At 35.3% G+C, this 13,551-nt stretch overlaps 3 protein-coding genes across 4 annotated transcripts in view; 1 reads left to right on the top strand and 2 right to left on the bottom strand.

Moving 5' to 3' along the window:
* LOC141620845 (ubiquitin-ribosomal protein eL40z fusion protein-like) overlaps positions 1–3,713 on the bottom strand; it is a 69,507-nt gene extending 65,794 nt beyond the window's left edge. Inside the window, exon 1 of the mRNA XM_074437608.1 lies at positions 3,636–3,713. Within this exon, the coding sequence (XP_074293709.1) occupies positions 3,636–3,713 (78 nt within the window). The remainder of the gene's footprint in view (positions 1–3,635) is intronic.
* A 3,662-nt stretch (positions 3,714–7,375) lies between these two features.
* Positions 7,376–9,852, top strand: LOC141618582 (putative 6-phosphogluconolactonase 4, chloroplastic). Its single transcript, XM_074435680.1, has 3 exons — positions 7,376–7,749; positions 7,937–8,072; positions 9,175–9,852. Exons 1-3 carry the CDS (start codon positions 7,499–7,501, stop codon positions 9,637–9,639), a joined length of 852 nt encoding a protein of 283 aa, XP_074291781.1. The 5' UTR covers positions 7,376–7,498; the 3' UTR covers positions 9,640–9,852.
* On the bottom strand, positions 9,839–12,169 carry LOC141618583 (cytochrome b5). Of its 2 annotated transcripts, none has more exons than XM_074435682.1 (4): positions 12,061–12,169; positions 11,801–11,899; positions 10,495–10,561; positions 9,839–10,327 (listed from the first exon to the last, which is right to left on the bottom strand). In XM_074435682.1, exons 2-4 carry the CDS (start codon positions 11,885–11,887, stop codon positions 10,077–10,079), a joined length of 405 nt encoding a protein of 134 aa, XP_074291783.1. In that variant the 5' UTR covers positions 11,888–11,899; positions 12,061–12,169; the 3' UTR covers positions 9,839–10,076. The 2 variants fall into 2 exon arrangements, with proteins under 2 accessions (XP_074291783.1, XP_074291782.1); XM_074435681.1 differs by having other exon boundaries at positions 11,801–11,896.
* Positions 12,170–13,551: the final 1,382 nt, after the last annotated feature.

The following is a 13,551-nucleotide window of genomic DNA, read 5'->3' as shown; positions in this document are numbered from 1 at the left end:
ATATATTTTTCATTTTTATTGAGTTTTCCTTTTTTTATTATTATGGTGTATGCGCAATATCAAATTTTAGTATGAATATCTAATTATTGGTGACATGTTACATTATATATTCCAACCCTTGGAATATTAATTGACAAATTTAATAAATTGTACTAAATTGTCTTACACCCTTTCGTGCACTTTATTAGTTTTCCGTGTACTATTCAACTTATATTTTGTCAATCAGGTTATAAATCAAATATCTTAGTCAACAAACAGATTATAAATCAAATGTCTTAATGAAAGTGTTGAAGTTATATGCTCCAAGGATATAAATTGGATCTTTTAATGTGGATCAAGGTAAATGTTTTGCATGGTTTTTGATTGGAATCCGATGATCATTCTCCAATTCATTGTTTCAACTTTGAATGTTTTCAAACCTTTAAATTATTTTTTGTTTTCCATCAAATATTTTCTTCTAGCACTCCCAATATTTCTTCGAGAAATGTTTATTTATTTTTTGTAATGATTTGTATATATTTTTCTTTTCTCATAATTAATTGTTAAGAATATTTTTTAATTATCACCCCACTTCTCTTTTTTGTCTATTTTTATATTATCACTCTTTTTTCTTTAATTTCTACTTTGGGACGTGATTTTTACCAAATGCTTCTTATAACTTTTTTAAAAATTACAAAATAAATGTCATCGTTTAAGGGTAAAATTTTCACATTACTCCACCAATTGCAAACTTTTTCCTAATCTTAATTATTGCGCACAAGCAAATGAGGCGATAATTAAAAAAAAATGGAAGTATAATAATACAAATTTTGCATACTTATTTCTTTGGAATTCATTGGGATAAGCGTTAAAACTTCTCACATAAAAGTTCACCAACAACAAGAGATATAGAGATGACTCTAATTGACAAGAGATATAGAAATGAAATTAGAATGATGTCATTGTTGAACAGATACATTTTCTCGTGTATCCTCCCAAAAATTGCTCACATAAAATTTATTTTAAAAAATATTGAATGTGTATTTATTCTAAAATTTTATTTGTAGAAGTCACATGTCATCAACTCCTTGCTAATAATTTAAGTATATCACTTAGGTCTTTCATTATACAAAAATCATTTCAATAATATTTTTCCCAATACGTTGGAAATCAATTGAATTTACAAGGACGATGTTGCAAGACCGACAAATCGACAAGAATTATAAATGTATTATTTGCTGAAAAAGTTTAACAAACTCCTTTGCATTTAAGAAAATAAACTTGTAATTTTATCCTAATTAGTAAGATAAACATAAGTTGTATTTTAACAGAACGCTTTCTACACATTATTCATATCGTCTCTAATTGACTAAAGACAATATGTAAAATTCAGTTATAAAATATCATTATTATTCATTCATTTATATATTTTATATTTTTACTTTATTTTACATTTCTTTTTTCATTATAATACATTAGGTAATAAGGAATAGAATTAGATGTTCAAGTGTCCAACCTTTTGTTTCTTTGCCGGATAAAAATGGGACCAAGGTTCTTAGAACGCACCAAAACAACACTAAAAACAACATATCAAGTAATAGAATACCAAAAGCCGTCAATGTTGAGTGAACTGAATAACCACCGTGACAAAGTCAAGCGCCCTCGAAATCCAGAGAGAATCTAAACACCGTAAAAAAAAAGCAGGGAACAAAAACAGAAAGGGGACCGACAGTGATTAACACAACAAGACAACAATCAGTAAAAAGACAAAGACAATGAGGACCGTAGCGTTTGCAAACTTAATATTCCACTGTTTGAATGCAACTTTACGTTTTTCCATAATTTGTGTTGACTTTTGCTTCTAGGCTTTGAGAATAAGTTGTTTAAAGTGCTCTGATGAAACACAAGACAATACAATAATTTTCCATTTAATTAAATCTATATGCAATACCAGTCTTCGAAATCAGAGAATGGACATTCATATGTTCTTTAAAATGAGGGATTCATGGGTTTTGGTGTCATTGTTCAATAAAGAGTTTGTGATTTCCAACAAGTTCCAACTATTCTAATATAATAACGGTTTTTCTAACCTATGCCCACTAGGCATAGGATAAGAAATCCAAAAGGGAAAGAAATAAATGATATTTTTATGGGAAATTGCAATATCAATTACTTTTATTTTTATTTACAAGAAAATATATTTATTACTTTCCCTTTTGGGTTTCTTATCCTATGCCCAATGGGCATAGGTTAGAAAAACCCATATAATAAATTCCAAACCCCCTTAGATATAATATATCTTATCCTCAGTATCTGTGGCAGGACCCTCTTTATTGTCTTGCTTAGGTATCCTACCAACATATCTCCAAGATAATAAGCAAGAAGACAAACAAGTCGAATAACGCATTCATGAACGATATCGCAAAAATAAAAGAACAAAAACAATAAAATCCGTGATTTTCACGGGTCACAAAACTAGTTCTTAGTTAAATGGGTAAATTCATTTTGTTTCAAAAAAAAAAAATGCTCGAGCAAATGGACAAATCGTTGACCAGCTGGAGATAAAATTACCGGATTATAAAAATTCAAGTGTCATCCGTCAGGATTACAAATGACTAGGGTGATGAAAATTCAAATGTCGTCCGTTAAGGTTACAAAATGACCAGGATGATGAAAATTCAAGTGTCATCCGTCAAGGTTACAAATGACCAGGGTGATGAAAATTCAAATGTCGTCCGTTAAAGTTACAAAATGACGAGGATGATAAAAAAAAAATATCGAGAAGAGTTGCCAGTCATCCGCCAAGTCAGATAATGACAGGATGGCCAAAAAATGCTATCGATGCAACACAATGGGTGCCCGTCGACTTTCAAGTCAAACCAAAAAAATGTGTCGAGACCCCGCCACGCTGAAACACTTCGAAAGTGGGCGTGACAAAGTCTCGAGGGGGCAATTTGTAGGCATTAAAATTTTATTTAAATGTCAAAAATACAAAAAATAATTAATTTGAGTTAATAATAAATAAATTACTCAATTTAGTTATTTTTGCCCCTTTTAAATCAAATTTGGGTCATTCTGAGTTATTCGGGTCCAAACAGAAGTCAAATTGGGCTAAAATTGCAAACGGGCCGAGAAGTGGGCCTGCGACCAAGCCCGAGGGAAAGCCCAATCATTTCTCTATAAATATAGAGAATTTCATTCATTTCAAAGGAGAGAAAACTCGAATATAGAAAAACTCGAAGAAAAGAAAAGCTCTGGAATTCTCTATGAAAATCTCGTGAAATTCAACGTAAGCAGTCAACAAGCACAACAAATTCGTGCCGCCTGCGCAAGAAAACTCAAACATTCAAACTCGAATATTCAAACATTCAAACTCGAATATTCAAACATTCAAACATTCAAGAGAGACTCAAGTCGTTCGACCCTCTCAAGAATACAAGTCAACGTCGCACGTAGAGTGCATACACCCTCTACACGTGCAACCCCTGCAAAACGCACGCGCACCCCCTACGTGGATCGTGCACGCGTACCTTATTTGTTTAGTTAGAATCAGAGGATTATTAGAGATTGTACACGAACTTTTCTGATATTAATAAAAACTCATTTTGTTTCCTTGTTTTGTATTTCAGTTATCGCAATACAAAATTTGTCGTTACAACATTGTCAATGGTATCGCTTGACTCAACTTCAAGAGTAATTGTCTTTCCAGTTAAGGTTTTCACGAATATCTGCATCTTTTCTTGTAGTGAGAATCCTCTGTCCCATTACATTATGTGTCAAGATGTGTATGGAGTGGAATGTGACACAAAAGTGGGACAAAGGATCCTCACTGCTTTTCTTGCTTCTTACTCTTTTTCTCCCTTACGACACAATGTGATGCTGATCTCTCTCTTTTCCTATGTTTTGGTTTTATATTTATACCTATGCATGCATCTCTTTGGTTACCCTAGGCCCTAGGATTTAATGATTTTTTTGAAGTAAAAAGTTATCACCTGTTGAACCCAAACTCGGCCCAATTATAACAGATCACCAATTACATCAATAGATCCTTTCTCATAACCCTAACCAATTTATTTGAATTTTCTATATTGGAAAAGAGAACACGATGTAGTACATCCGACCTTATTTATCAAATGAGGTTACATGTATTTTTTTTCGTGTTTCGAAAAAAGTTTATAAGTTACATTTTAATTTTTTAACGTTAGAATTCAAAATAAAGTGAATTTTTAGCTTAATGTTGAACGAGCTCGGAAAATTAATAGTAAAGTTTATAATTTTTAAAACAAAACTCGATAATTTTATTATAAACGACTCAGAAATTAAACAATCAGTTGTTATACATCTAGTTGTATAATCTAATAATCTATGAACTATATATATCCAATCCACATATCAAACCTATTTATGTAACCAGTTTGAGTCATTAAAGTATTATACTCATTAACCGAACTTAGTTTTGTACAAAGTAATCTATTAACCCAAAAATGATGAATAATATTAAACAATTTTGGTTGAATTACCGACTTAATCAACTAATCAACTGAAATTATGATTTATTTAAATAAATGAGTCATCTATATCGGGTGTGTTGAAAGACCTCATTCGCAACTCACCCCTTATAAATTTGGTGTCATGTCTAAGTCTACCTAATTAGATAAATGGATCATAACGTCCTAATCCTGCCATATCATCACGTTAGGACGGGGCGATATTTGTCACGTCTAATAATTGGGTACGAATAATATTTCATTAATACTCCCTCCATTCAACTCCACTTTACATGTTTGCTTTATCACGTTTGCCAACGCGACTTTTACGCGGTAAATATCTTTAGCTAGGTATTTGCAAAAATTATAAAAGTTAGATATTTTTAATGTACTCTTAAAAACGAATCAAATAAGATCCCACATGAATATATTTTGACTCATGTATCGAGAGAAAATTGAAGTTGAATCTCCGCTTGTGAATAGTGTGCAAAATAGAAACCTGCAAAGTGGAGTTGAATGGAGGGAGTAGATCTTATGAATCGTTTGTTAAAATGAAAACAATGTAAGTAAGACGAACGTAACACATGCTTTGATTAAAGTAGTCTTATATTCCTTGTCCCGGTTTTGTTGTTCCCAATTTGGCTTCTAAGGTTCTATTTTTTTTTTATTTTTTTTTAAGATGAGAGAACACGCAACCGTTATCTCTGGTGCACACTTGGTAAACACAAATTCTCATTATAGACGGACACTATCCGTCTATACGTATAGACGGATACCATTTCCCCTCACAAAATACCCATTTGCCATAAAGTGGGAAGCACATGGGGAATTGGGGATGCCCCACTTTGTCCCCCTACCCGTTTTATTAGAGGTCTTTACCCGTTTATACGCCCCACCCGTCTATACCAAGACCTATTCCTTGGTAAAAGGGTGGCATAAGAGCATCCGCAAAGGTGAGGCTCCCCATATTTTCTCTTTCCTTTCTTATTCGTCCACCTCATTTTCCACTAACTTTTCCATTTACCCTCCCCATTTCATAACTACATCTATGCAACAATGAGGTTCCCCAATTCACACACAAAAATTTGGGAACCTCCCCAAAATAACACAAATTGCCTTACTTTTCTTTTGGGGACCTTCCCTAAAAACAGTTGTTGGGTTCCTTATGATTGATGATAACATGCCCATTTGATTTGTGTTATCTTAGTTTACCTTTTCAGGATTAATGATTAATTTAAGCATGGATTAAGAAGTATTGAAGTTGTTAATCATCCCATTGTATTGAGTCTTAGTGTCATCTAATGTACAAGTGAGAAAGTAGAGTATCTTAGAGTAATAGAAACAGTCAAGACGACTGTTACTTTCATTAGTAAACAGCTGCTTGGATTGTTGCCACAACTCGTAACACTTGAAACTCTCTTTTATCAAAAGGCTTTCACGTGTCTCTTATTTTGAAAGATAAAACTTCATATTTTTATTAGGATTTGGCTTTCAATAAAGAGTGGTTTGAATAATTATTATTTTCAAAATGTTTCCTCTTTATGCAAATTCAACCCTTTGGTCTTTTGGAAAACAAGAAATGCTTTTTGCCATATTTGTGTAAACTTGTCATGTGACTTGTTTTTCCCTCTTTGTTTTCTGAATTTGCATGAGCTTTTATGGATATCCTTCAAACACTCTTTCTCTATTCTTGCCTTTGCAAAAGAGCCTTCTTTGGTGCAAGTTTTGGGTGGTTGCTAAAGCTCTTCACATGTGTGGTCTTTGACCCTTCAAAACCCTAGCAACCCCCTTACTCACTTCCTCTATAAAAGACGAGCCATATCCCTCATAAAATCCCAAGACTTCTTTCTGAAATTAATTTCAAGTTTGCAAAATTGTTTTTCAAAGCTTTAAACCGTGTGTCCTTTGCAAAACTTCTAAGAGTCTTCAAGTTGTTACAGTCGTGACTACTGTTATTTTAACATACTAAACTCTCTTGCTTATGAATTGTTGATCTTGTAAAAGTTGTCCATCTCTATTCTTTGTTAAGAATATGTTAGTGGAAACTTGATCCTTATAACATTCTAAGTGTGTTAGTAGAGTTTAGGACGGAGTAGTCTTTAACTCTTGGCAACCGGAGTAGGTTGCGAGTTGGCTTGTCATAAGAACGGAATAGTTCTTGGACTCGCTTTACAACTGGAGTAGGTTGGTGTCTTTTATTGTACGGGTCTTTTAGTAGTCGGAGTAGATCACTAAAAGAAATCAATAAAAAGGTAGATTGGACGTAGGCATTTGAGTATTTGCCGAACCAATTCAAAATCTCGTGTTTGATCTTTCTTTTATTTCCGCTGCTCTTTTAATTTGTTTGTTTTGCTTTGCTTAACTTTCAAGTAATATTCATCATACACATTTGGTCACATTTGTCATATCTTCATAAACCGAGACAAATAAATACAAAATACCAGAACAGTTGTTACTTTCATACTTCAGCAAACATTCATTATATTTACTCGTTTAATCCTACCATATTACTCGAAGTATTTTCTAATCTCTTTTGTTCTCTTAACTTACTTTAAATCAATAAAGTTGAAGTTAAAATTTTTTTAACTAGTACCTAATTCACCCTCTTCCCCTCTTAGGTACTCGAATCCATAAACTCAACAACAGTGGAGCCCCAAATGTTGGGGAGGTTGGTGCAACAATGAGGAGCCCCATATGAGGAAAGAGAGTGTATATGGGGAGCTTGATTTCCACCTTTGCGGATGCTCTAACACCACGACCAATTGTGTTAATGCCACGAACTTTATACCGCCTAAAAAGTCAAGATTCTTCTAATTACTGCAACAATGTCGTGGCATTAAAGAAAATGTGCGTGGAAATATCAGTCCCCCTTAATAAATCCCCTAGTATAGGTGTATAATTATGATAACATGCAAACCACGTTTTAAAAAAGTCTAATTGTCGGTATTTTTTTTTTCCAAAAGAGCCCCTATAAAAAGTTCCTAAATACACTCTTCAGATCCTTATTAATTTCCTGACCCAAGCAAAAGGAAATGGCATCTTCACAAAACTTTAGTACCAAATTAACATTATATTTAAGCCTCATAATAGTCATATTTACCTTGTTCTTAAACTCAATGGCTGAGGCACATTCTAAAAAGCCTAAAGTCAGCATCTTCAACAATAAACAAGAACTTGCTATTTCCTTGGCAGAATACACTGCTAATTTGTCTGAAAAATTCATCAAAGAAAAGGGGATTTTTACTGTTGTTCTTTCTGGAGGTTATCTCATTGACTTTCTCTGGTAATTTTTCTTTTACATATTTATCGTAAAACGGGTTCTGTTAATTTATCACCTAATATGGTTATGTTTTGATATGTTTTAAACTGTAGTTGTGTAAAACCGGCTTACACAAGACTAACTGAATTTTAATTTATTGTTGTGATTATGGATCTTTTTTGTTTAATTTATGGTTTATATTTATGATTAGGAAATTGAAGGAGGCACCATATGTAGAATCAATAGATTGGTCAAAATGGCATGTGTTTTGGGTTGATGAAAGAGTTGTTCCAAGGGATCATCCTGATAGTAATTATAATCTTGCCTTTAATGGTTTTCTATCTAAGGTATCATCATTCATCATTTGATTATCTATGATTATCGTGAAACCGTCTCATATGAGAATTAGCGTTTGATTATTCAGCTGTCTTTTTTTTTTTTTTTTTTTTTTCATTTCCATCAATCTGAGTTATTGACTTATTGATACTCCCTCCATTCAACTTTTATCACCCCACTTCAATATAATACTCCTCCTATTTATTAGAGAAATGGGGTGATAATTATTGAATGGAGGGAGTATGATTTTTCTGTTCTTGAAATGATTGGGATCATCTCTGTATGCAGTTGTAATTAGTACGGACTACGGAGTATAAATTTATTGTCATACGAAGTACTACTTATAATTATAAAAGTACCCAAATTCTTGTTTAAGACGGACACTTTTCGTCTTATTTTTCAGACGGACATATGTATGACCATTTTATAGTTAAATGTAACCACAATGGTATAGGCAGTATTACAGCTTGTGATAACTGGTTTTTCAATAGTGGTCACATTTAACTGTAAAATGGTTACAAAATCTCGTCTTATTATTTCAGACAAAAAAGGCCCGTCTGAAGCAAGACGCACTAATAAAAGTAACACAAGCAAATGCCAACTAGCTTAAATGGTAAAGTCATGAGTGGTGGTATTCATGACCTGATTTCAAATCCCGTTAACTTCAAAATCATAAATCAGTTCAATCAGATCACTTGATCATTGTTAAGCCATCTAAATTGACTTAAAAGTTCCTATAATTACAGGAAATGAAGGTACACTAGTAATTAACAAGAGTTGCTTCCTTAGGCACCAAATGCTTTATTAAGTATATTACAGCATCAACCAAAAACTAAGTCTTAGTCCCAAAATGATTTGAGGTTAGCTATCGAAAATGAAATGTCGTTTTGCTATGTTAATGTGAGTAAGATCGATCTACTATGGCTCAAGAAATGTTATTTTGTACCGTTTTTCAATTTTATTAGATGCCGGAAAAGAGAAACGTGAGAAATATTATTAGACAAACTTGTGGAACTTGCTCATTACCTAATTGTTTGTATTTGACTGTTTGATGGCAACATGTGAGCAACTACAAGGACATTTCTTAGACAAATTTCTTCATCTGATGCTCAGGTACCTATCTTGATCGGAAATGTTTATGCCATCAACGATGCCCTATCAACGGAAGGCGCTGCTGAAAACTACGAAGCTCGTCTCAAAGAACTTGTCAAGAACAAGGTGATAGCTACGTCATCGACAGGTTTCCCCAAGTTTGATCTGATGCTTTTGGGCATGGGTCCGGATGGACACGTTGCATCTTTGTTTCCAGGACACCCTCAGAGATATGAGCATAAAAAATGGGTTACATTCATCAAGGACTCTCCAAAGCCGCCACCAAATAGGATCACATTCACCTTCCCGGTGATAAATTCCGCTTCTTATAATGCATTTGTGATGAGCGGGAGTGGGGAAGTTGAAGCGGTTAAGAAAGTTCTCGGTCCTAAACCAAGTGGTGAACCTGTGCCTGGTCGAATGGTTTCTGCTGAGGTGGAGGTGAAGTGGTTCCTGGACAAGGAGGCGGCAGCGTTGCTGAAGTAAGCCATGCCATGGCTGTCAGATGATACTACTGTGGCTGATGAATGGAGTGTTTCACCCTGCAATGCATGTTTTCCCGGTCACGGGAGGTGACAGCCTGCACCGTTCTATTTGAACTATTTTGTATCACTGATTAACAATGCAATAAATCAAATCAGGATTGTTTACGTTTTAACAGACAATATAAATGAGATAGAAATAGTATTCTGTATCAAACAGTCAATCCAATAATACTAGAAAAACCACAGAAATCTCGACAAATTACGAAAGGTTCACAGCGTCTGGTAAGCAGTATAATAATAGCAAGGACAATCAGAAGTTCAGAACATGTGATGAAAATGGCTAATATTCTGTTCTGTAAAGGCTTTGACGACGATTCAAAGAACTAATTAGCCGATACACATGACTACAACAATCGAAGGAAACAAGAAATTTATTTTCTAATCCTTCTTGGTGTAGTGACGCACTGCGAATGCCAACCCCAAAATAAGAATGGGAACTAGAAACTGTAGGATCTTGATTACAAACTCTGGTGTCTTGTCCGGGTTGTAATGTGCTTGCTGCGGTGGCACGTAGGTACGCTTTGCTGGTACGGTTGATGCATCCACCTCTCCTATGTAGTACTTCTCCATCTCTTCTCTGGCCTGATCACTGTGCCCTACATCTTCGAAATCGTTTGTTGCATCTTTGCCTACAATATCCCATGAAGAAGCTGATGAGTCTTTCTGTAAATAGTCTCATATTTATATTATCACGAGACTGTCGTGGATTTGAGCTAAGACACACAGTCAATTGTGTCCTAAATTATGCTAAAGCTATAGAAAACGATAGTTGAATGGCAAAGAGAAGAGTATGCACCAGTAGCAGAGAGAAGAACTTCATCACCACCAGGATGATCTTCCATGAATGGAGTTACATCATAGACCTATACATATCAAAACAATACAGAACTAGATCAACAATCATGAATAAGAAGCAATCCTATATATACATTCAGGATATCAGCAAACGGTCAAAAATAGGACTCTAGAATGGAACGAACAACTAATGTGCAAAACGTAGCGCCACAAAAAGAGCTCTAAAGGTGGGGAAATAAATAGGCAGTGGCGGATTTTGGAGAAAATAAAAGAAGCCAACAATTGAACTATTGATCTAGGATTTAGAAACCTTTATCACGGTCAATTGAGCCCATACTTGTGCAAAATGTAATCCATACATAAACTCGAAAGGAGAGTAGGGCCGCAGCCAATGGTCTCTCAGTTGACTTGAGCCTAAACCAAACCAAAAGGCTAATAAGTACAACCCAATTCCAAATGACCCAAATCCGTTATGACCTTATGACCTGGTATGAATTAGCAAATGTCCACAAATGACTAATTTGATACAAAAAACTTGAAAATCACAACCTGCATCGTTCCAAAGACATCCATCTATAACTAGCCGGCCAAACCCAAATCAAACCCGTACCAAAACTACCTTACCCAAACCCAATCCGAATGATCCGATTGCCAGGTCTACCTACCTACACTATAGACAATAAAGCCACAGAAAACAGACACCGCAGCGTCCACAGGGTTCTAATGATATAAGCTTGCACATAAGAAGAACAGTCTGTCTTGCTTCAGACCGCCTTATTTCAGACCGCAATAAGACCTCTCACAAGTGAGAAGCACATGGGTGGTGGGACACCCCCATCTGCTTTCCCACTCACACCCCTAAATGGGTTTTTTGTGAGAGGAAATGGTATCCGTCTGACCATTTCAGACGGATATGACGGCCTGAAATAAGAATTTGTGAAGAATATAAGATGCACAAGATGTCAGCTTTCCATATCAACAGCATTGCAGTCAATGGCAATTGAGGATTATATGATCATGAAATACTCCCTCCGTCACAATCATTATTTCACGTTTGATTACAATACGCCTCATAAAGAATACGAAAAAGGTAAACAAATGATTGGGACGGATCAAATGGTAGGTGATTTCAACTATTCAGCACAAAGAACACAGAATTGATACATCATCTAAACATCAAGAAGCTAATAATTCAAAGTAAATATATCAAAATACAACAAAATAAAGGGAGATCAATGCAAAATCATACAGAAATAAATCAATAATTGAAGAATTGAAGATTATATATTGGAAAAAAGAGATCTTACTTTTCCACCAATAATAAGCCAGCAATCTTTCGTACTGTTGTGTTTTGATACATCCTCAAAAGTGAGAACTTTACGATCTGCTGACATTTTCTAATGCTGCTAATCAAAAAAATAAAAAGTTGATAAAAAATGAGTAAAAGGTAATTAAAAGTAGAATTAAACAAGAACCCAGATGATGAAACTCTAAGAAAATGCAGAAAATATAGGAAAGATTGAAACTTTGAAGAAGATTAAGTAAAGGGTAGGATTTCGTTACTTACAAGAGTCAATAGTGTATCGAGAGAGATGGAGAGGAGATGGTGTTCTTGTTGATCTTTAATTTGTTTATTACTCACCAACTACTTTCGCATACATGTCTTTTAGTCGTGTGCTTGGGGTTGGGCCACATTTGACCCTCAAATAGGACCAACTAATTTTTAATTGAACGTGCTAAATCCCGCACACTATTTTAGTAAAATCCTACACAAAATTACCGCTTATTCCAATTTTACCCTTTCATTTTACATACACGACAAAAAAAAACTAAAAATCACTCACCTTCTCTTCCTCCCTCCTCTCACAACTAAGAGCATGCACATTGAAGAGGAGGCCATCTTCCTCTCTTCAATTTTTTCTAATTTTTTCTTTGGTCATACTACTTTCTCTTTTCACTACCCAATTTCCCACTTTTTTTCATCCTCTTCCTCTCTTCTTTTCCACATCAAAGAGGATCTTATTTCGTCTCTTTTAAATAGTCCCCACCACCCATTTTCTCTTTTTGGCACAAGGCCAAGAAACAGACATCCTCTATTTATAGAGGATGTCTTCCTCTTCCTCTTTAAAGAGGATGTAAAGAGGATGTTGCCACATTGAAGAGGATATCCTCTTAACACCTTCTTTCATCTAAGAGGATGGGCAATCCTCTTCAATGTGGATGCTCTAACTCTCCTTCCTCTACCGTCTCAAACAAAGCCAATTGAAGAACAAACATCACCTCAAATTAGATTAAAAACCGGGTTGCAAAACGTCGTCGACATTTTATAACGTATCGTCGACGTTTTTCATAAAAAAGACGAACACTACCCTTGCATTCTCTTTCCCACTTCCTCTTACTCACTCTTTCCTTTGTACACAATACCCACCTATCCCTCACCCCGCCCCACTGCCACCGCTGCCACTGTCACCAATGCCACCACCGGAGCACCGAACCGCCGCGCCACCAACGCACCACCACGATAGTGTCTTTTGGAATTCAGCAGAAATACTTCAAAGTAACGATTAACATACATATCGCATACTTAACAAAGGAAGGAATATCAAATAAAGATTGATGAAATTACCAATTAACATACATCTAATCATCAGTTGGAACGTAGTATAATCATTAGTTCTGGACTCGAATTTCAATTCCGATGGGCTCGGATTGGCTACAATTGCTAGTTTGTCGGAGCAGAAAAGTAGCAGGTGCGATAATTGTCGGTGACGGTGCATCACAGGACTGAATTTGGGGATGATGGTGTTGTTGTGGATGGAGGCGTAATTAAAGGGAGGGTGAGTTGTTGCTGGTGTTGATATACATTGGGGATGGAGAGGGACGTTGATCTTCAACGTTGGGAAGGGAGTATAACATTGGGCTTGAACGTTTGGCTGGGTTGGAACGTTAGGCTTCATTGTCCGTTATGGTGTTGGACGTTGATCTTCAACGTTATGGTTGGGCTGGGACGTTGAATGCCAACGTCAAGACTCAAGCATGGTGTTGGACGTTGGTTTTC

Source organism: Silene latifolia, chromosome X, assembly GCF_048544455.1.
Source record: "Silene latifolia isolate original U9 population chromosome X, ASM4854445v1, whole genome shotgun sequence".
NCBI classification, from domain to species: Eukaryota; Viridiplantae; Streptophyta; class Magnoliopsida; order Caryophyllales; family Caryophyllaceae; genus Silene; species Silene latifolia.
The sequence above is the reverse complement of the archived record's forward strand: the minus strand, read 5'-3'. Positions and strand labels throughout refer to the sequence as shown.